This window comes from Calidris pugnax, unplaced genomic scaffold (assembly GCF_001431845.1).
Source record: "Calidris pugnax isolate Ruff unplaced genomic scaffold, ASM143184v1 scaffold36, whole genome shotgun sequence".
Taxonomy (NCBI): domain Eukaryota; kingdom Metazoa; phylum Chordata; class Aves; order Charadriiformes; family Scolopacidae; genus Calidris; species Calidris pugnax.
This window is the reverse complement of record NW_015090825.1, coordinates 1,940,105-1,961,402: the sequence shown is the minus strand read 5'-3', so window position 1 is coordinate 1,961,402 and position 21,298 is coordinate 1,940,105. Positions and strand designations below refer to the sequence as shown.

Sequence of the window (21,298 nt, the reverse complement as noted above, 5' to 3'; positions counted from 1 at the left end):
GCCACAATCTGAGGATACGGAGGGAAGCACGGCCTTGGGGCAGTCCCTCCAGACCACATCAGATCTCCTCCCTGATGCTTCCTGCTCCACGTCTCCTCAAGGAGACACCCATAGGCCTCACTCCTCTGTCCCCTTCCCAGAGGAGCAGGTTATCCACAGGTGCTGGCCGCTGCAGCTGCCTGCCTGCCTGGCTAGCAGTCCTGCCCTGTGCTTGTCCCTCCAGAAGCCCAAAGAAAGGGGGAAAAGAGAATAACGCAAAAAAAGGTGACAAGGTCAAACCTTGGAGTTTTATGACCCTTCCTGCTGGGTCCAGGAAGGAGTCTACTTTTGAGCTGGATCATGCAGGAATACATAGGTATCCCACATGGAGACATACACGTCAAATAAACATATTTATGTAGCAGATGAGTGGAAAGTAGGATCCTGGGGAGTCCTTCTAGGCCGTATCTGCCTGCCTCTGGGAGGAGTTTTGGCCCTGTGAGGATGCACAGGAAGATGGATGCAAAATTAATTCTTTCCCCTCACCCTGACCTGTTCCTAGATGATGCTGAAAGGAAGTTTCATCTTTGCTGAACTCATTACCCTTTCACAAAGCCTGGCAGCAGTTCCCAACTGGGATGAAGGCTATTAGGAGGATCCTCTCCCAAATGGGGTCCCACTGGACTTACCAGATCCTTGGAGGTGCCAAGTCTTGTCAAGCCATCCAGGGGCAGCAGGTCAGCAGAGTCCTTGTGCACAAACTGGGTGGCCTGTTTAAGGCGCCTCTTCTGTTGGAGAATAGCTTTGTTCCTCAGTTCCATCTCGCACTCCTGTTGCCCCTGGCCAGGAGTACCCTCATTCTGCTTTTCCTCCTGGTCTCCTTGCTCCAGTGGCAGGGGGCAGCTCTTCCTTGTGTTCATCGTAAAGATTCAGACAGAACAGGTCCTTCTTGATATGCTGGGGAGTTTCTTGCACTTGCCTCCTGGTGTTTGCCCTCTTGAGGCTGACTCAGTCTCTGAGCAACTTTCCCTTCCCCACAGCTCTCTGCCTTCCTCTTGTCTCCCTTTCTCTGCCTTTTTTCCTGCTCTCTTAGTTACAACTCACCCATCTCTGAAGCTTATCTGTGCCTTTTTCTCCTTCTGTCCTCTCTGCTCCGCCGGTGTCCCCCTGGTACCCACCTCTTCTTCCTCTCACTCTCTTCTCCTACCCTGACTGCAGCTCTGCCTCCTCCGGTCGGTGGGTCCCTTGCCGTAACAGAAGAAGCCACACGTCAGAAACCCATTTCCATAAATTACAGCGAGAGCCTGCAAAATGCTCCAGCTGGAAAAATCCAGCAGCAGAAGGATGACCCCGCTGCTGGGGGCTGGACTTACCTCCCTCCGGCTGCGCGCACGCATGCGCCTGTGTCTGTGTTTTCCCCACCATACGCTGCCCGTTCCCCACAATCTGCTGAGGAGACAGTAAATCTCTCGGTGGCGGTGCCGTGCGGTTCCGTGTCTCTGCTGGAGGCGGGGCGGGGGAGAGGTTTGACGCATCTCAGTGAAGCTGGAAATACTGGCAACAACATGTTTCAGTCTAGGAGATGATGCGGTGCCTTGCTAAATGGGAGAAAGCATCCATCTCAAGGTTCCTGGCAGGCGTGCCTACTGTCATTTCTGCAGAGACTGTCACACATTTGGAACACTGAAGGATTTTACTGTTTAGCTTGAACAAAATGCTGAAGGCTTGATTTCTGCTTCCAGCCAGGGCGAACATATTGGGCCTGACTCTGACCTGGTTTTCCACCCCTGTCTGCCTAGAGCTGAAGTTGCAGAAGTCCAAAAATCACTGGCTTCTTGCTACCAGTGAACTTAACTCTCTGTCTACACTAAGAGTATGCTGATATCACTGCAGTGTGAGATGTCTGGACCAGGGCAGACATCCCTCCTTTCGGGAGAGAGAGGACATGGCAGAGCTCACTTTTTCAACTTTCTGCCTCCACATTGTCCTGCTTGAAACGACAAGTTTCAACTTGAACTGAAGATGCTTTGTTTTGATTCCTTTTCACCGGTGAATGCACTGCCCCAGTAAGGACCAGTTCTGATGTCACATACAGAGTAGGAAACTGAGTTTTACTCAGCTATGAAGCTTAGAACACCATTACCTTTCTGTAAATGTCAACTAGGGGTGAAACAGTTTTAATGTATAACATAGAAAGAATAACAGCAACAGACTATGAAAGTTACAGCAAAAGGCTTTCTGTTGCTCCCGTTGTTGTTTTTTTTTCCAGCTTAGTAGTGTGTAACAGTCCAACGTTACTGATACCAATTATTTCTATATTCTAGATGGTATATAAAAATATAACACTGAGTTTGCATTGTCAGGAAGTAAATGCAATGGTCCATGTACAAAGATAAGTCCACTCAGCCACTGTGAGACCTCAGCGTGGTTACAGAAACTACAAAAAAGTTGCCTGGGTGCAAAGCAAACCATGTTATTTACCTTTTAATCCCTGCTAATCATCACAGCGTTAGCAGGTCTCTTGCGATCTTTGGTCCTCAAATGTTAGAAGGGAGGCTGGTAATTTTGGAGTCATTCAAAAATTTGAAGAGGTTAACCCTTTTTGAAGAGGTTAACCCCTAGTATGTGATGCTGCTACAGTGACAGGAAGACAGCTTTAGGCTGTGTTCATACATCAAATGTTCATTGCATTCTTGGTGGCTAGGCTTTGGCATCATTTGAATGACAATCGAGATTATCTCTTGATCTCCTAACTCCAGCAATCAAGATTTTAATAAAAACAGCAAACAAATCAAAACTGAGATTCAGCTACGGGAAATGGCAAAACAGCTCCTGTTATTGTAATATGCCAGTCCCATGGGTATGCATAGCAGAGTGCAGACTGTCGAGCACTAATTAGCTACAGGATGGAGCTCCTGAGATCAGACCATTCTGTGGCATAAATATAATTATTTGCAAATACTTGGAAAAGCATATTGATGCTGAAAGTATCTTCAGTGATCCCACAAGCTGCAAGCAATATGCTTTATGGTGTCAATTCTGCTGCATTCCCGAGCTTTTTCCTCTTCCTATCATTGGGTGCGAAATACATCAAACACTGTTAACTATCCAAAATGTTAAGGCTACATTGTGATTTGAATTCATAAAGGGATGGGGTATTGTGGCCTGTTGTGTAATGATATTACCTAAAACTTTGCCTTTATTAAAATTTACACAAAAATACATAAAATATTAAAGAATACAGTACAACAAAAAAAGATACCATATTGCTAGTGGAAAACCCCACAAAAATAGCAAATGTTAGCAAAATTAGAAGATTCCTTTGAAGTCCAGTTAGATGAGGGGGTTTTTTGTCCTGTTGGAAAACTGGTCTATCCATTTTTCAAACAGTCCTGTTTATAATGAGCTGGTCTCTTGTTTGTAACTACAGATGAGTAGAACAATAATTGCCTTCTACAAATCAGGTGGTTAAACAAAGGCCCTTTCAGGAGAGGCAGCAGCCTCCTATCTGTCCATGAAAAACCAATAGCAGAGATCATAAGCCATCCATGTCTTATTGTAGCTTAATGTTAATTTGTGCTGACCGTTTTGCTTGACTTTCTTAAATAATGTCATTAAATGTTTCTGGTTTTAATTAGAGTACATTAAAAAGAAAGAAGCAAACATGGAAGATAAATAATTCTGATTAGATATCTTCTACACAAACAGCTTACCAGTGCGCTCTGCATAATGACTGCCCACAGATTTTGAGGTGTGGAATAGAATCTGCTCCACATAATCTTTTGCTTCGAAGCAAACATGGAAGATAAATAATTCTGATTAGATATCTTCTACACAAACAGCTTACCAGTGCGCTCTGCATAATGACTGCCCACAGATTTTGAGGTGTGGAATAGAATCTGCTCCGCATAATCTTGTGCTTCTATAAGTAAACTGTGCATTTATCATCTTTATTTTTCCAAGATGATTTGTAACTGAAACTCACGGATAAATGTATCATTTGAACTGGATCAGCAAGTCACATTCATGGCCTTTATGTTCTAAAACCATGCTTGTATCAAAGCCAGAAACCAGCCTGAGATGACTAGTGAAGGAGGACGCTTTCTTAATCTCAGGCAGCTAATACTTTTTTATATCCTGAATATCTTTTTATCTGGTTGTAGCTCACCTCTGCTGGAAAGAGAGGAGGGTGGCTATTTCTCTTCAGGAATAAACTCTTATTTTTCAAGCCTGTCATTTTGCTCTCTGAATCCATAATGCATTTTAACGAGGAAGTCGCGTGTTTTACTGAAAAAGACATTTCCGCATTTGTCTAGAGCTAGACTGCCCTCTGGTAGAAATGATGGCCTGAAACCCACACAAAAAGAGTGCTGGGTTGTAAAACAGGGTCTCTTTCTTCCATATGGGGAAGGGCTTGAGTTCTTCCTCCACCAGGCAAGTTGCAAAAGCAAAAAGGAGACAAACATCTTTATTTGCCTCATGTCAGGGGACATCCCGTCCTTTTCGGGTGACAGAATGGAGTAGGAGGAACCCCACTCAACTGGTGAAGGGGAATTACCTTTGCATCTGTTGCACTTCTTCCCAGGTATAGAGCAGAATTTTCAGAGAAGCAGAGCATCCACAGCACTTGCTGGCTCCCTGTAGATTTGTATGTCCCAGATCCTTTGAAAGTGGTGTCTTAAATTAATGTTTTTCTTTCACTGGCTAGAAGGTGTTAAAGAGCCAGAACTCAAGGACAGTCTTGGGATGCTCCTGCGCATTACTCAGAGAAGACCTGGGAGTGCTACACAAGGGGTGTGAAGAATTGTGCCTACTGCTCTTGAGCTACATGAGGTTCATGAGAAGACAAGAAGTATAGCTCTGCTCTTACTGAAGGAGGATGGACAGAGGCATCCACCATCTTACAAGATCACACCTCTACACTATAATCCAAATACTGAGCCTGCAGAGGGACAGGTGATACCTGCCTTCTGGCCTCTTTTCTCCCTCCATATACCTCTCCTCTCTTCTGAGCCTACTTCATTGCTCTGCTCTCAACAACATACCTCTTTGATTCTTTGCCTGGTTACAACTCTCTAAGCTACGCAGACCTCCTGTTTCTTGTGAATTGACACCCCTCTCCCAAATGCCTGAAGATCTTCAGTCACAAAGCATTAACCATGGTCACCAATAGTCCTTCTTTTTCCCTCCTGCTACTACTGTCATGTGGCAGCAAAGCCTTTTACCTGGTTACAACCATGGAATTCTTGAGAGTCACTCTTTTTGACAGCACTGGTAAACTGCTTAATTGCTGTCGTTTGCTGAGCAAGTGTGACTTGGTACATCCCATCTTAGTCCCAAGTCAGACTAACGCTTCAAGTGAGTACCCCAGATCAGTAGTAAGGATGAAGGTATGTGGTGGGGCTACCGCAGGGAGGACATTGGAATTCTTTTGGTTGGGGCTGCTTGTAGGCTCTGCGCCTCCACCGGGAAAAGGGGGTAGAGGGTCCTGTATAATTTGCAGAGAACTTCTGATTTCAAAATGTACAGTTGAAAAGGGAGACGCTGGCAAAAACACAGCTTTTCCGTATGGAAATGCTGCTGTTGTCGTGTTGCCCAAGAATTGTCCTGTTTTAAAACAGAGGCATAACAAAGAACATGTATTTTCTGGCTGAGGTTATCAATAATCTTTAGTGGATGACGCTGCTGTGTTACTTGTTCTGTCTGTGCCAAGACCTGGAGGGGCAGGGGAATTTCTTTCCTATGACATAATTACCTATGTGCTTCCACATGTCTGAGCCCCCTGTATACAGTGCCCCAAACTCCCTAAACTTCGGTGCCTGCTCTACTCCTATACGGGGTGCTGGTGCTGCACCTTATTGTGGTGCCCTGTTGTCTTCTGGTCTGTGTCTGATGTGGTCTCCTAGTATTTTTTCTGCTGATTCTGGCTGTCTGGAAGCCGTCTGTCCAAAGGGAGAGGTGGTTCAGAGCACTCTGTTCTCAGACAAGTTGACTTCTCTTTGACTCAGCTAATCCTTGCAGAACAGAGGCTGACAGCAACATTGGTGCTTTGCTCTGAGCTTTTGCATAACGGAGAGGGTGATGGGCTTGTGCTCAAGAAGTTCTCTACGACACATCCAACCTGACTACAGAAGCATTTCTGTCTTGCAGCCATGTCCCTGCTCTGCCCGTGTACCTCAAGTTCAGTGATTGGCTCCCCAATGGTTCAAAATAACGCCTTTGATGTTATTTCTCACATAATGTTTTATTTCTGCCTCACAGTTCTAGCCTAATTCATGCCAAACATTTTCAAAACAAAATACTCCAGCCCTGCAGCCCCGCTCCCACTGTTCCCTGTCTACTGACACCCAACAGTTCTTAGTCCTAAAGATTTCTGAAGCCCTTTCTTATCTCCTGTTTAGAGGCAAGGAGATTCAGGCAGAAGTAAACGGGACGTTGCCAGAATTTTTCTTGTTCAAATTTCACGTGTCAGCCCAGTAAAACATTTTTCACTGTTGGCCTCAAGCTGAGCCGTCATTTGTGCTAGTGAGACAGAAATATAGGTCAGGGAGTCCAGTATTCCTCCCCAGAAAACCTGAAATAATAATCAAAAGAAAGTGTTTGAAGTATCTTCAGAGGACAAACAGCCTCTAACAAGAGCATAAGAGAACTGCAGTTCTGAAAAGCACACACATCTACATCTGGTTTTGTGTTTATAGAGGAGGGCAGAAATACAATTTTTGACTTGTTTTGCATTTCCAAAATTCAGAAACTGTTATGCTGCTTGAGATGACTTATGTTTTTGAATTGCAAAGTCAGGATTTGCCCATGAAGGGCAGGAGAAAGTGTATCATACAAAGCAAGGGGCTGAGTAACCCAATCTAATGTGGTGTGGCCAGCACGACCAGAGGAATACTGAAGACTTGCTAATGATCACTTAGCGATTCCAGAAAACACACACATTAGACAAGCAAAAATTGGTTGTTCATGCTATGGCCCAGCCTGAACATGCTGAAGGGAGCAAAAGCAGAGAAGACAATACACAGCTGTGTTCCCACAGAAGCTTTATTGAGTATGTAGATACATGAACCATCATTTGTCTGTAAGCAGAAGGATCTTTTCTGTGGCAATTTCCTCTTTTGACATGAGTTCTAGAGAATGGGGATGAGTTGTCCTATAGCACCTAGAGAAACATACCTTACGTTTCCAGAGGTCTCATTTCAGTGAAAATACCAGCATTTGCTTTATAGGGACTTTTTTTTTTTTTTTTTTTTACATTTTCAACTGATGATTGTGATGACAGCAGCTTTAACCATTCCATAGAAGTCCATCTTACTGCAAAAGTGACCCTACCTAATCCCCTAAGCAAATAATAAGACTCTGGACACAGACTAGGGCTTGATCCGAGCTCTCCATTCTGGCCTGGGTAAAAGAAGCCAAAGCAAGATTTTATGCTGCAATCCAGGTAACAATGTTTTGCAGTTTGATTTGAGTTACATATAGGTGATTTTTCAGATCTCTGCCGCAGCAACCTTCAGAACAGCCTAGACTGATATATTTTTGAAGTCAAAGGGGGGAGGGGGGCAACAAAAACAAGAGACATTTTGGGCTCTCATCTAGGGTAGAAGAATACAGGAGATGTGAAACATATGGATAACACTTTAAGTCAAACCATTTACCAGCCCAAATATTCCAATAACTCTACAAGAATAAAATAATAATAATTATTATTATAATTAAGGGCTAATTTAAGGAATGTACAGTATTTACAGTCATTAAAACTACATCGAGGATATTAAGTAATAGGAGAACAAAGCAGAAGGAACTAGGAGTAGATTCCTCGACTCTTTCCTATTGTACATAACTGAGGAGTGCATCCGTTTCCTCTAACAGCTGGAGTAGCAAATGGCATTCAGGGCCTACCTAGATGTTCTATTGGTGACACCTCACCTCCAGGGACTCTCATCTCTAGCATGAGGTTAGAAAGGTTCTATCTCGTTCCACATAAAAGTCTATTGCAGCTTATAAAGGGAGCTCATAGCACCCAATGGGCCTCTCTCCCAGCTTAGGAGTCAACAATGTCCTCTGTTCCCATGGATTAAGCAATTAGTCCAAAGGAGACAGCCTTCCTAGACTGCATGAACAGATCTCAGGAGAGCAGAGTGCTTTCTGTAATATCAGAACGAGTTAAATTCAGCCCTTGGGACAGTTTACTTCAGTTCAGAGATGAGCTGAGACCAACTAATGTCCGTTCCTAAGTTTTCATCCTCAAGACCAGGAAAGCTGATATCTAGAAGGATTTTGCTCAGACTGTCATTCATGGTGTCCAGGATCAGGCCCTCCATGAGAGAGCGGTTTTCAGTAAAGCCAGAAGTTGGCAGTTCAACCGACGATCGCTGAGTGGATTCGTGAAGAAAAGCTGGAGAACTCGTGAGGGGGGCGTGCACCACGTCACTAGACTCTGTATTCAGCAGTTCCCGAGGCGACTCAAAAAGGGGATTTTTAAGGGGGGTGCTGTTAAAACCCAGCAAGTCCTGGTTCTCCTGGACAGGTGTGAATGGCAACTGAAGAGTTCTCACCGGACTGAAGTCCAGCTCGTGACTTCCCTTGTCTAAGGATGCAGATTTCCAAGGCTCAAGACCCCCTAGAGGGGGAGTAGTAGTTGCTGAGGCTTTGCTGGGAGTGGAAGAAACGGGCAATTTGCTGAACATTTCCTTGACTGGTGTTTTAAAGGGCCCCTCTTCCCCCTGCGAGCAGCTGAGCTGCGATACATTCTCCAGAGGCTGGCTTTCCTGCAGGAAGGGGCGGTCAGCCCCTGCTTGGAAAGAGTCAAAGCTGTTGCTTTCTGGCAAAACAAGGACAGGCTCTTCCGAGCGAGGCAGCGCCAGGCGTTGTTTCCTTCTGGATCTGCCCATTTCCCACCTTTCCCGCCTCTTTATAACTAAGGTGTCAGAAACACTCTTAGAGGGTGGCTTCAATATGGTGAATTGTTTCTTCTCCTCTGTGGATGAGGCTGAGAGGAACACACCTGGCTCTTCCTTTACCGTCAGGGTTGTTGAGGCAAATGGTGATGGCCAGTCATCCAGCTGAGAGCCTTCTTCCTCCTTGATACAGATGCCCTCAGGGAGAGAAACTGATTCCTCACCAGGCTGGGAGCTGCTGTCCTTCAAGGAATGAGTTGGGGAAAATAAACCTTCATCACACTGACTCTCCTCCTTGACAGCAACCATAGGTAAAGAGGATGACTCTTCTGCAGAGAATGACATCTACAAAGAAACACAAGTTATAGGCAGCCACTGAGCAAGGATCTAAGCCACCCAAAATCCAACTGATAGTGGCAGGAAGAAAAGAAAGACTCGTCCTGCTGTCCTTAAGTAAGAGGAGGATTTTCAGAAAGCAGTAACTATAACAACAGATAGAGATTGATCTCTGTGTGAAGTAGGTACAAAGAAGCCTGCAGACCACATGGCAAGAATTTTAGCCAAGTGACTGGAGGTCATGCCCTTCAGAGCACTTCTGCTATCTGGAACTTCTAGGAGAGCTGAATATTTCTGGAGAAGTGTAACCCCTTGGATTCCTCATTACACTATCTATCTACATGTGAAATAACGAAACGAATGAGGACAGCTTTCCCAGAAACACAGGAAAAATAAAAGAAAAAAATTGAGGTTATCAAAAGAAAAAGAGCACAGGGGAAAGATAAATCATAGCAGGAGAGAACGCAAAGCAGCAGGCACACAAAGACAAATAGGATTATGGTTAGACAGGATGGAAGAAGTTAAAGTTTTACAGTGACTAAGCATCCAAGAGCAGTCAGTGAGATGCCAAGAGAAAGACCTGTCTAACAGCAGTTTTTCTTGAGCCCAGAATAACAGGGAGCTCCACAGAATTAGGGAACAGCAGGTCCTGAAAACCTCTGGGAAGAGCTACATACAAATGTAGTCTCTCTCTCATGAGAAGTTTCCTATGTTATCAGAGCTATCAACATCTGAATATTTTAAGGGCAGAACAAACACATTTCTCCCAAACAGTAGATAAAAATTGTCTGGACCAATCCACAGATTCCCCTGTTTTAGTGAAGTAACATCCTTATAGCAGGTCAACTAGCAGGTAATAGTCACCCTAGAGACAGAAAAGGACAGCAAGGCTTGTCACTGGCTAGTTCCTTAATATGAGCTTAGAGTTTCAGAGCACCTAGAAAAGTTGCACAAAGAGACCATATGAAAAATAAGGTCCATAGAAGGCAAAAGCTATAGAAGAGAGGAAGAAAACCCAACAACCAACCAACAACCTCCACACCCCAAAAAAACCCCCTTAGAAAACAAGAAACCAACCTTTGGAGCAATGCGCACACGCTTATTGCTCCAGAAAGTCTCTGAGCTGTTGAGGGATGCTCCTTGTGCCATGGACAGAGGAACCTTCATAGAAGGCTGCAAGACAAGAGGCTGACTCAAAGGAAACTGGATTGGAACCAGGTAGGAGTTGATGCGAGGAAGCAAAGGTTTCATCTTTCGGCCTGGAAGGGAAAAAAATGGACTTGCTAGCCTCTTGCCTTCCTCTAGTATCTCTTGAAAACTTAGCATCTAACAGAAAGTCCTTCTAAATACCCCAAAATCAACATCCCACCAGAGATAGGCTCACCTGCCTTCTCTGCTAATTTTAAGGATACAAATACCAAGCCAGACAACCTAACGAACAAGAAAAATAGTCCTTCATACAGATCCTGGTCCTCAAGTTGGGACAAACTTAGCTCTCACTCTATTTGAGTATCCAATACCCTCCATCTGCCCATTACAGCCTTTCTCAGACACAGCAATACTGCCTTCAGCTCCAAACCTGTCAGGAGGAAGCCTGAAAGCTGGCAAATCTGGATAACAATTTTCACTTTTATTCCCAAGGGAATCTGGGAGAGGGGCCCATATTTATGGGACTGATTCTCTTTGAAGAATAGGCTGACATAGACACTCACGTGCATTCTGGGGTTCAGTTTTGTTGCTGCAGTTGCTCCCCGTGTTCTTCTGGGGATCTGGAAGGTGTCGCTTCTGCTGCTGCAGTCATTGTGATATAAGAAAGAAGAGAAAGAGAAAAGGAAGAGATTTAAAGAGAAGAATCCATCTTTAATTCTGCTGCTTCATTCAGAACTGCAAATCCAGAAGCCTCTGCTGCACTAATACAGAGAGAGCAGCTGTTAGCACCCAGCCTTCATGCCAGCTTTATCTGTGCCACTTGCTGTTTGGCAGTCATGCCATCTCCAAGCCAGCTACCAACCAAAAGCTGTGTAGAAAAAAAAAAAAAAAAAGAGATGGCATGACAGTGCTGCTCTGGCTGCAGACTCTACTGCAGTGACCTGGTTTTAGTGTCCTCAGTTTCTGAGGAAAGGTAAACATGACAGTTTTATTGTACATTGGATCTCTATACAAACTATAGATCAGATAGGTGTTCAAGTGGAAGAGCAGAATCAACAGAGGAATTAGAAGTCTAAGCAGATGGAAAGAAGGCCACGACAAAAAAGTGTTTGACTGGGTGCTTAGAAATCTGTCCTTGCCAAAACCGCTGAATGCAAGACAGACAGCAAACAGATTCACCCTTTTGAAAGTCACAACGCAGATGGGTTCCAAAATGAAAAAGGAGCACAGAGACATCCTATTCTCTCTGGGTCTGAGCCCCAGAACAGACTGGGACTGCTGCTGTGGAGCAGAAACCTCTGTATGGGCTTGTTCTCTGAAGGCTGTTGGTGCTCATCGCAGCCTACTTCAGCAATGGACTTCCAGTTGCTCTACCAGCTGTAGAAAGAGTGTACCCTCTGAGGGCAATTAACCTTTGGCTCAACTCCTTTTCCCAAAAAGGGTGCCGTTGGAGCTGTATGACTAGGTGCAGCAGTGGCCCAGTCTCCCTCCCCAAGCCTGTTTTCCCTTCTTTCAGTGACTGGCAAAAAGAGAATGGAAGCCCAAGGCCCGAGCCAGAGGGTAAGTCTTACTGATTCAGAGTGCACAGGCGATGTTGGTGACCCCAAGTCCAGTGGCTGGTGGCAGCAAGGCATTGAGAGAGAAAAGAATAAGATGAAGTTATCAATCAAAGGGGGAAAACATGGGACATTTTAACCTTGCATGATCTGAGCAAACAGGAGTAAATCTGCCCACTCACTGCAGCAAACATAGATAAGTCTAAACACACCTGTACCAGACTCACAAGCTCTGTTTCTCCCGCAAAATGGTACTTCCTAGAATACGTAACTGGGATAGAGCAATTCCATCCTGTCTAATTAAACAGCACAGGAACTCTTGGTTGACTTCAGTAGAAAGCTTCTCACTAGCAATTTGAATCAGGCCCATGGAAACAGGTCGAACAAGCTCACTGTTACATTTGCACACCACCTGAAGAGTTAAACGCATCCCACAGAAGCTCCAGTTCATATGCACAGCCATGGCCCCTTTTATTTCAAACACAGAGCTGGTCTATTTGTCAAGAGAAGTGACTGAATTCAGCTTTTACAAAAAGGTTGATGTCAAAGCAGCTTAACTTTCCTGTTAAAATAAGGTGAATCTGGCTAGTGTGGCATTTAGGAACCGGATAGCCTGCCCCATTTTCTTTGCATGAGGCACTCACCTTAAATACCTGGTCCAATGTTAGGCAACGATTTGCATCAGGGTGAATAGTCCAGAAGGAGACTTTACCATTAGCAGATGTCTCACGGACAAACATATCATGAAGGGACAGGTTGTGCCGAATGGAGTTCTGGGGAGAAAAGAGTAGTTTTGTTAGTAGCACAGCAGGGTTTACCTCAGGCACGGCTGCCCTGGAAAGGGATTACATTCTGAAGTGTAGACAACAGGTACCTTCATATTCACTACATACACAATCTTAAGAGACTTCATCAGTCTCTTATTGTATTTACTCTTGAGATACCTGTTCTTACTTCAGCGATCAAGCATCCTATCATCTTGCCTGAGTGGAATGAGAAAAGGGGTACAAGAAGTGGAACGGGGAACCTCTGGAATGAGACGGTATTTGGGGTAGTGTGTTTAAATTAATTTCCATCTTGCACTTTTCATTTTTATCCAGGAGGCTTATGATAATACCACCTTGTGGCCCACAGCAACCTGAGGGCCTGCTTGTTACCTTCCAACCTGGCTTAGCCACATGTTTAAAATAAGGAAAATGATCCTCAATCCAGGTATAGATGTCCTTCAGAGTCATACGCTTCTTCTCAGTGCTGTTGATGGCAAACTGGATCATGGCCATGTAAGAGTAAGGAGGTCGTTCCGACACTGATTCCTGCCATGAGGAGGTGGTGGCAGTGGCAGCAGTAGTAGGAATAGCAGCAGCAGCAGAATCTTCTTCAGTCTGAGGGGCAGAAGGAATGATACATGAGTGCTCACAAAGCTGACAAGAAGGAACATCCCTGGATCCTCCAGGTTCTGCTTTCAAAACAGTAAAGGCCAAACTTGTGTTACTTAGAGATGGTGATGCCTAGTTCTTGCAAGTCTTCTCATCCACATGGATTACTTCCCTATCGAAAGTTTTAGCATATGCTCTGTTGTCTTCTCCCACTTACCTTGATTCTTTCCCACAAAGGTATCTGATTCTCTTTCTCTTTGTCTTGCTTCACAGAACAGGGACTTAGCCCATCAGATCTCATCTTCCCCAGCCACTGGATGTTAGTGAGACTACTGTCCAACACGGAGCTCGTTGTCTCGCCATTGCCTGTTGGAATAACAAGCCCATAACTCTGCTTACTCACAAGTAGCCCTCCTTCCCCCTCAGCTCAAGTGCCAAAAGGAAGGCACCAGTCACACTTCTAAAAGAGGTATCCCTGTTCTCAAGATGGGGACAAGACGGTATTGCAATGCTAACGTTTCTTGTGCAAGGAATTCAACCTTGAATTCCTGATCTCACGTGAAACCGCCCGATTTCTGAAAAGAGCTGCAGCCTTAAAAACCTTAAGCCAGACTATTGCTCTCAACCAAAACAGGGAAGTGCCGAGACAGCACTTCAAGAAATCAAGTCTTTTTAGTTAAAGGACAAATCTAGAAAACAGCAGCCATGGAAGGCAGTGGCAGACTCCAACTGAAAGATCCAAGTCAGAAGCTCAGATGTTACCAGGTTTTTGAACTGCAGCAATGAAAACTAACAAATTTTTTTTATCTCTGGCGAGGTTGGTTGTAACCATACAGCTAGTGCAGCTGTCTGTAGGTTCCTGTCAGACAGTACTATACGGGGGGATAAGATTTACTGCAGCCCAAAAGCTATATAGCTATTTTAAGTTGCAAATACAAATTTCATCTGAGCAGTGTTTCAAAGTAAAATCCATCCCACTTCTGACATTCCTTCAGCAGCTTCATGAGACAGCCAAGGGGTAAACAGACATTCCACTTAGTTATTAAAGGATGGGAATTATCTCTTTTCCAAAGCTCTAGGCATGTATATTTTGTCACTGACTAGGGTACTCTATGTCAGTCTTGAATTCAGCCATAACCCTTTTGCTAAATGAAGCTTAGTCTTTTGTTCTTCTAGACTTGATTTCCTCAAGACAGCTCTTCTTTTCTCCCAGCACTCAATTTTGCTTTGCTAAACACCTTTATGTGTTATTTCTTCCACCAAAAATACGTCCACTAAGATCCTTCAGATTTCACTACATATGCATAGCTATGTAGGTTATTAGAATCAAACCCATAGTTATTTTGTAGTTAATGAAAAAGCTTCATTACTGCATACTGACACCCAAGCACTACGTAGGTTATTAGAATCAAACCCATAGTTATTTCGTAGTTAATGAAAAAGCTTTCACTACCACATACTGACACTCAAGCACTACACTTATTGTCCCACTGCACATCTCTGTCTACATGTCAGGTTAAAAAAAAAAGGGTAAAGATTACATACTGTTGCTCTCCTGTTCCTGTCCAACACCAGAATCAATTCCTGAATGCCAGAGTGTCGTTCCTCCTGCAAGACCAGTTGTCTGTGCAACATTCTTCTCTCTTTCTTGACCATCTGCAGCCTTGGTTGATGCAAGGGGTTTCTTCTGTAATGGGAGATGCTGTGATGGCGTCGGACCTGCTGAACGGGTCGTGCCCCCACTGCTAATGAGAATGAACTTGTTGGGCCCATTGCTGCCACATTCTTTTCCTTTTGCTGTCAGTGCCTCTATGATGCTCTGGATATCAGCATTTGCAGGGATGGCCACCACTTGCGTGTTGGGCATTGTAGGATGGTCAACTATCTTTATTCCTGCTGGGAATTTCTGCAGGCCACATTCCGTTTTCCCTCCGTGTTGGCTGTTGTGTTGGTCCTCCTGGCTCTGCTCCTGCTTAGGAGCCTTCTCATCCTGACCACTGCTCTCATCTCTTGCTGAAGTACTGCTGGAGGTATTCTTCTGTGGGAGGGCCAGCTTCCGTCTTTTGAGAATTAAGGGCCTGCGAGGGCTGGTCCTCATTATTGATCTGTACAGTCACTCTCCATTGAAAGGGATAAGAACAAATCCTGCAAAACAAAAGATACAACGTAAGAGCACAGAGGGCAGGAACAGCTAGAAGCAGTGCAACAGGTCACCACAGGCCCCTCACAGAGCACACCCTCTCAGTAACTGCCACAAAGCTAGAAACAAGGAAGGGAAAATAAAAAAAAAAAAAAAAAGAAAGGATTTAATGAAGTTGATGATGATATTGGAAAATAGTACTGTATCTTCTTTATCAAAGGAGGGAAAAAAAAAAAAAAAAAAAAAAGAAAGGATTTAATGAAGTTGATGATGATATTGGAAAATAGTACTGTATCTTCTTTATCTACCCCTTGTGTAAGTGGGACAGGAGAGATATTTGCAGAGTAGATGATATGCAATATTGCATTGCAAGTCGGGAGCCACAGAGCACATAACAATGAGGAAAGTGTGTTTACTTTATAGAAAGGCAGACTAAGACTTAGCTGTAAAGTGACTTGACCAGCATCAGCCAGCAAGCTGGAGGGGAGAGAAACAAACTAGAACATAGAAATAGCACTCCCGATTCTTACATCTCATTGCTGTATCCAGCAGATCACTTTGACCCGAGAGAAAAGGGAATCTAACAGATGGTTTAAGAGCAGGGAAGCCAGCCTGTAAGAGCTCCATTCCCTACGGGTGCCAGCCACTTCCTAAGGCGGCCTCAGGCTGCCACTGCCGGTAGAGGCCCAGGAACAACCCCCTGTAAACAAGGCCCGGGGCCGCTAAGGGGGCAGAACGCTAAAGGGCTCCAGGCTGTTTTTCAACCCACCCCGACCCCAGCCCCACCGGCCCCACCTGTGAGTCCTCCTGTTCCCCCGGGGCCCTCTCCGCCCCGGACGGGGCCTAGACGTTTCCCTCTCCCAGCCGCTCTCCGGTGGCGCGGCTCTGGCGGGGCTGCAGGCCGCTGAACCTCCGGCCCCCGCGGGGAGGCTGAGCGCGGGGGGAGTGGGGCAGAAGCCGGGCGCAGGTCGCGGCTCACTCACCACCTTCCCGTGCGGGTAAATCGGGGGGGTGTTACGGGAGGGAAGCAGCAGCTCCACCGCTTCCGGCCTCGGCCGCCGCTCCCGGAGAGAGTCGCTTCCCGGTTTGAATTTGGCGCCCGGTGAGACGTTGGCATCACGTGCCGGCCCGGACCAATGAGATGGGGCGGAGGGCGGGGAGGGGCGGGGTTCCTCGGCCGGGCGTGAGGGGAGGGGCTGCGTCCGCGCTCACGGTACCGGTCCCGCCGTCCGGTCCGCGGGCCCCGAGCCGGGAACGGCGGCGGCCCCGGGAGCTCCCCTCAGCCCTGCCGTGCGGCCGGCGGCCCCGAGCGAAGAGCCGGGGTGAGCGGTGTGTGTGAGGGGGGACGGGGCGGCTGGCGGGAGGCCCCGAGGAGGCGGCGAGCGGCGGGTCAGGCCGCCGCCGTCCCGGCGCGTTGGGTAAGAGACCGCGGTTCTTCAGATAAGCGCTCCCTTTCCAAACTCCCCTGTCTGCGCCCACCGGGTTTTGAATGGAAATTTAAATGCATTTCAGCCAAAGCTCATTCGCTCGGTGAAAGGAAAAGCGTGCGAAGTATGTAGAATACGGGGGGGGGGAAATACCGAATTTGTTCCGTATTTAAAAATTCCTGAAATTACAAAGTATAGTAGCTAGGAAGGAGAAAGGGAAAGACTCCCGGCAACCTTGGTCCCAGGCTACACCTCAGCATTGCAAGCCAGTTTTCTGAATTAAATGGAAAAAATGAAACGAGTTTTTCTGACTTTCAATTACTAAACCATTCTTTGTCTGTGAAGAGACTATGTATTGAACTAAGGTGAAGAAATGGCTTCTTTAAGGTTTTTTTTTGATAGCTGACTTGACATTGCTGGTTGAGTACCCCCATCCCAATTCTCCTCTCCCCTTCCTCTCCCCTTCCTCTCCCCTTCCTCTCCCCTTCCTCTCCCCTTCCTCTCCCCTTCCTCTCCCCTTCCTCTCCCCTTCCTCTCCCCTTCCTCTCCCCTTCCTCTCCCCTTCCTCTCCCCTTCCTCTCCCCTTCCTCTCCCCTTCCTCTCCCCTTCCTCTCCCCTTCCTCTCCCCTTCCTCTCCCCTTCTCACAGTTTGAACTTGCCTATTTTAAATATAGTTGGTTCTGTATTTCAGCATTTTAGTCAGGCCTTACCGCAGATGGATATCTTTCAAATTACTTCTAAAATGCTTTTATGAAGAAAAACACCAACGTGAGTTGCTCCGCATTGTGCTTCTAAAATACGTATTTTTGTAAGAAACTAATTTTTCCAGTAATATTGAGTCTTGCCCAAAGGCCAGCTCCGAACTCCTCTTGCAGCAGAGACACTTGTTTTGTTTGTGTCTCTCTTCCCCAATGTATTTGGCTATCAGCTTTCATGAAGCTTCGGAGTGTTTCTCTATCCTGCTGTGCATTTCTAAATCCACCTGAAATTCAACAGAAAGTTCCAAAACTACTGCTAGGAAAGCCTGCACAGAGATGGGTACACTGTCCTATTGTATAAATGTTTTATTTTAGTTAAGACCTAGATCTGAGTTTTCCAAACAAGTTTTTCTTCAAGTCCAATTTCCTTGCCTTCTACAGATTTGAGAGCACTTTAGCATCTCCTCGGGGTGCGTTCCTCTTTCTCCACTCGGCTCTAGCGAGCATCATGAGGCTTCCGAGAGGTTTTACCATACCTTTTGATGCCTCCCAAGAAGAAGAAACCTACCCACAAGGCGAGGAAGGCAGAGCTGGTGTTCCTTGAAAAGCCTCAGGAGGGCCCCGTCCGTTACTGTGAAACTCTGCTACCACCGGTTGAGAATCCAAGACGTGTTCCTACAAAACCTGTGGACCAGAACACCTCTGCTGCCTGGGTTGGTATGGATTATCCTTCCCCTTGCATCCCACAGCAACCTTTTGGGAGTTTCTCCCCCGTGTCTCGACAGAAAGCTGTCGGTCCTGGATACTGAAAATGAGTAGCGCAGACTTGAATGCATGAGAGCTGCTCAAAGCATAAATAATGCTTCTTGAGTTGCTTGACGTACAAACTGCAACCACGGAGGTCTTGGTTATTTGAAGGCATAAAATTGTGCAGTGTGTACTGATTAATAATGATGACTTCTCTTCTGAAAAACTAGGCCTCATCAGGAAAACACTGTTTTCTATTGCAACTGAACACCCTGCACAAAATAAACCTTAGGGAGAATTTTCTTATTGGCTTGCTGCTTGAAATAGCTGCTGAAGTCTAAATGTCACATGTTAAAGTACTAAGTGTTTTATTTAAATCTGACACTGCTAAATTTAAGGAACTTAGGCTTTCACTTCAGGATTTTTTGTTCTAACCTGCCCTCTTTTCCATTCTGTGTGTTTTGAAGTTTCTCTCCGTGTCACTTTTCTGATGGGCTCCTTTTGTGGTCTGAAAAACAATATTCCAGGGACTGTTTGCAGTGTCCTAAGATAATCCTTATATCACCTAATGTAAAGATTTATATTTTTTTTAAGCAAACAGGTGCTGCAAAGACAGGCTGTTCCTATACAACAATAGTCATCACCTAGGGGAGCACTGTTTAAGTTAAGTGTTATTGCTGCTTGATGCTCTGCTCTTCACAGAGCACTTTCAGGAAGGGTGATTTCAAACCTGCATGAAACTTTCCTTTGTTCCTGGTGACCTGGAGTTATTTTTGTGATGCCTTAACCTTGAAGCAGAACATGTCAAATTTTTGACACTTTTTTTTTTTTTTTTAATATGCTTAAGGCAGTTGGGTCTATGGCTTCTGAAACACTAAGTAAAATCACAGCTGTGAATAAGCGTTCTTTTTGTTTGGAAGAGGTGGAAATATGCACACTGGTGGTTAGCTCTTTGATTCCAAACATACAATGATTCTAAAATTTGTTTGAAGCTATCAGCACAGAAACTGTTAGATACTTCTCCATTTGAAAAGCCTGGTAGGTTTGTAACTTCTTGAAGCATTCTCTGCAGAGCTTCTGTCAACTTGTTTAGTGTCAACTGATTTTTCTCCTCCTCTCTTCTTGATGTTATCTAAGTTTTTCATACCTTCTTGGCTGCTAGGCTCCCACATGGGTAAAGCCCATCCTACATGTTCACTGAAGTCAGGAAACTATATCCTCAATTAATGGTTCACCCATGTTCTTTTAACTATATGCCAGGATACAACTATCAGGGAATCATTTCTCTCTTTTCCTGCACAAAGGCTTTGCATTCAAACAGTTCAGTTGTACCACAGACAATCACTATGCGTAATTAAATTGCACTCAGTTTTTTGAGGGACTACGTAGTAACTTAGGAATGCTGACAGGTATCTGTAGTTATTGTAGCTAGAACCCAATTTGGTGTGCTCTAGGGAAAAGTAAATTGCAAGAAACAGAACACGGCTCTCTTTGTTGATACCCAGGAAGGTAAAGAATACCATAATACAGAGATTTCAAGGTTTGGAGTAAAAGTACAGAATCTCTCAAAGAAATAGATTGTTGGGCTTTGAGCATCTTCTATGGAAAGCCAATTTTAGAAGTAGCTTTTGGGTGATCTGTTATTCCAGAATACAGAGATTAACTATGTTTTGAACTAAAGATGTTTTGGGAAAATATTCTGACAGCCTTGTTAAAATAAGCTAAGGTGATGAAGCTAAGTGTGCATCCTTTAAATCACTTTCTGTTGCTCTCAGATCAACCTCTACCTGTCCAGGGAGACCTGAGAATGTAGTTCATTGAATCTATTCAGAGTTATAAGACAAAGAGAGAAAAAGGATCCAGCTCTGAACTGTTTCAACTCTGCAGAGCTTACAGGACTAGACACCAGTTGGACTTTTCTTTAAACCCCAAATCTTGAGTGCTTTGTAAGTTGCCAGAGAATAGCTGAATAGTGATGTTGAAGTTCAGAGGTATCTCCTGCTTAGCATCTTGGTTAGTGACTCGTTTGCTTTGTTGCAGACCAGATTACCCACTTAACGAACACGCTGAAGAAATATGGGATAGGTGAGGGAGTAGAATCAAGTTGGCATTCCTTTTATCTGGAGAAAATTGTGTTTTGTTTTCTTTTTATCACTGTCTTTCCCTTCAGGTGTGCCCGCAATTTGAAACAACTGAGTCAGTGGCGCTGAAAGCTTGCCAGAGGAAACATTGTGGTCCTCACAAACCCCAAAACCAGGATGCCAAGCACAGTTCACTTCACGCAGGAGGACCTTGTCGAAGAGCTGTAGCCTCCAAATATCCTCCTTTAATTTTTGGGAATCCAGAAGGACATGCAGTCCACCCCTCAGATAGTACGAATCGCTCAGGGAAGAGCACACAGCCCTCCTGCAGCCGGCCCAAGAAAGGGACAGCAGCAAAACCCTCCATCCAGGTGAACAGTCCAGAGAGCTGTAGAGAAATGCCTTTGTTACCTGCTCCCCAGCCTGTGGAGCCAGAAGTCTTCAGTCCAGCAGATGCAGACGCTCCACAGATGCCTTCTGTAAGGGACTGGAGGTGCAACAGCACTCCTCCATGCAGAGGCAGCCACGCTTGGCATCCACAGAAAGAGCTGGCCCTCAGTGTGGATCCCTGTGGGAGGGGAGAGTCGGCGGCAGTGCTGGTTACAGATACTCCTGAGCACGAATACGGCGTGAAGGTTACTTGGCGGCGGCGGCCTCACCTCATGAGGTACCTGCAGCGGAGGGGGAAGCTGAGTGCTGCCGACATCTTGGTGAAGGTAAACCCTGAGCTCCCGGGGGAGACGTGACAGCCTCTGACCTGGGGCGGAAGGGGAGCAGCGATGTTGTTACGTGCAAAGACATGTCCAAACAGACAATGTTAACTTTCCAGGATGAAGAGGATAGGTAATTTAAGCCCAGCCCTGTGCTACAGCTGGATGATCTGCCTGAGAAACGCCGCCAAGGCGGGGG

General features: G+C 45.4%; 4 protein-coding genes across 8 annotated transcripts in view; 2 read left to right on the top strand and 2 right to left on the bottom strand.

The window, feature by feature from the left end:
* The window catches only part of NRIP2 (nuclear receptor interacting protein 2), a 17,538-nt gene extending 13,845 nt beyond the window's left edge, over positions 1-3,693 (bottom strand). The window contains exon 1 of the mRNA XM_014940120.1: positions 669-3,693. Coding sequence (XP_014795606.1) covers positions 669-899 — 231 coding nt within the window. The 5' untranslated portion in view covers positions 900-3,693. The remainder of the gene's footprint in view (positions 1-668) is intronic.
* The window catches only part of RHNO1 (RAD9-HUS1-RAD1 interacting nuclear orphan 1), a 23,258-nt gene extending 2,086 nt beyond the window's left edge, over positions 1-21,172 (top strand). Inside the window, exons 1-3 of one of the 4 annotated variants that reach the window (XM_014940118.1) lie at positions 16,680-16,854; positions 18,003-18,274; positions 20,479-21,172. In XM_014940118.1, the coding sequence (XP_014795604.1) occupies positions 18,104-18,274; positions 20,479-21,135 (828 nt within the window). In that variant the 5' untranslated portion in view covers positions 16,680-16,854; positions 18,003-18,103 and the 3' untranslated portion in view covers positions 21,136-21,172. The other 3 variants (XM_014940117.1, XM_014940116.1, XM_014940119.1) reach the window with 3 other exon arrangements.
* FOXM1 (forkhead box M1) lies at positions 7,206-16,520 on the bottom strand. Of its 2 annotated transcripts, none has more exons than XM_014940113.1 (9): positions 16,420-16,520; positions 14,842-15,441; positions 13,514-13,662; positions 13,078-13,302; positions 12,565-12,693; positions 11,936-11,980; positions 10,928-11,006; positions 10,293-10,474; positions 7,206-9,224 (listed from the first exon to the last, which is right to left on the bottom strand). In XM_014940113.1, the coding sequence occupies exons 2-9, from the start codon at positions 15,392-15,394 to the stop codon at positions 8,169-8,171; spliced, it is 2,418 nt and encodes an 805-aa protein (XP_014795599.1). In that variant the 5' UTR covers positions 15,395-15,441; positions 16,420-16,520; the 3' UTR covers positions 7,206-8,168. The 2 variants fall into 2 exon arrangements, with proteins under 2 accessions (XP_014795599.1, XP_014795598.1); XM_014940112.1 differs by having other exon boundaries at positions 16,232-16,514.
* TULP3 (tubby like protein 3) overlaps positions 21,094-21,298 on the top strand; it is a 45,528-nt gene continuing 45,323 nt past the window's right edge. Inside the window, exon 1 of the mRNA XM_014940121.1 lies at positions 21,094-21,232. Within this exon, the coding sequence (XP_014795607.1) occupies positions 21,189-21,232 (44 nt within the window). The 5' untranslated portion in view covers positions 21,094-21,188. The remainder of the gene's footprint in view (positions 21,233-21,298) is intronic.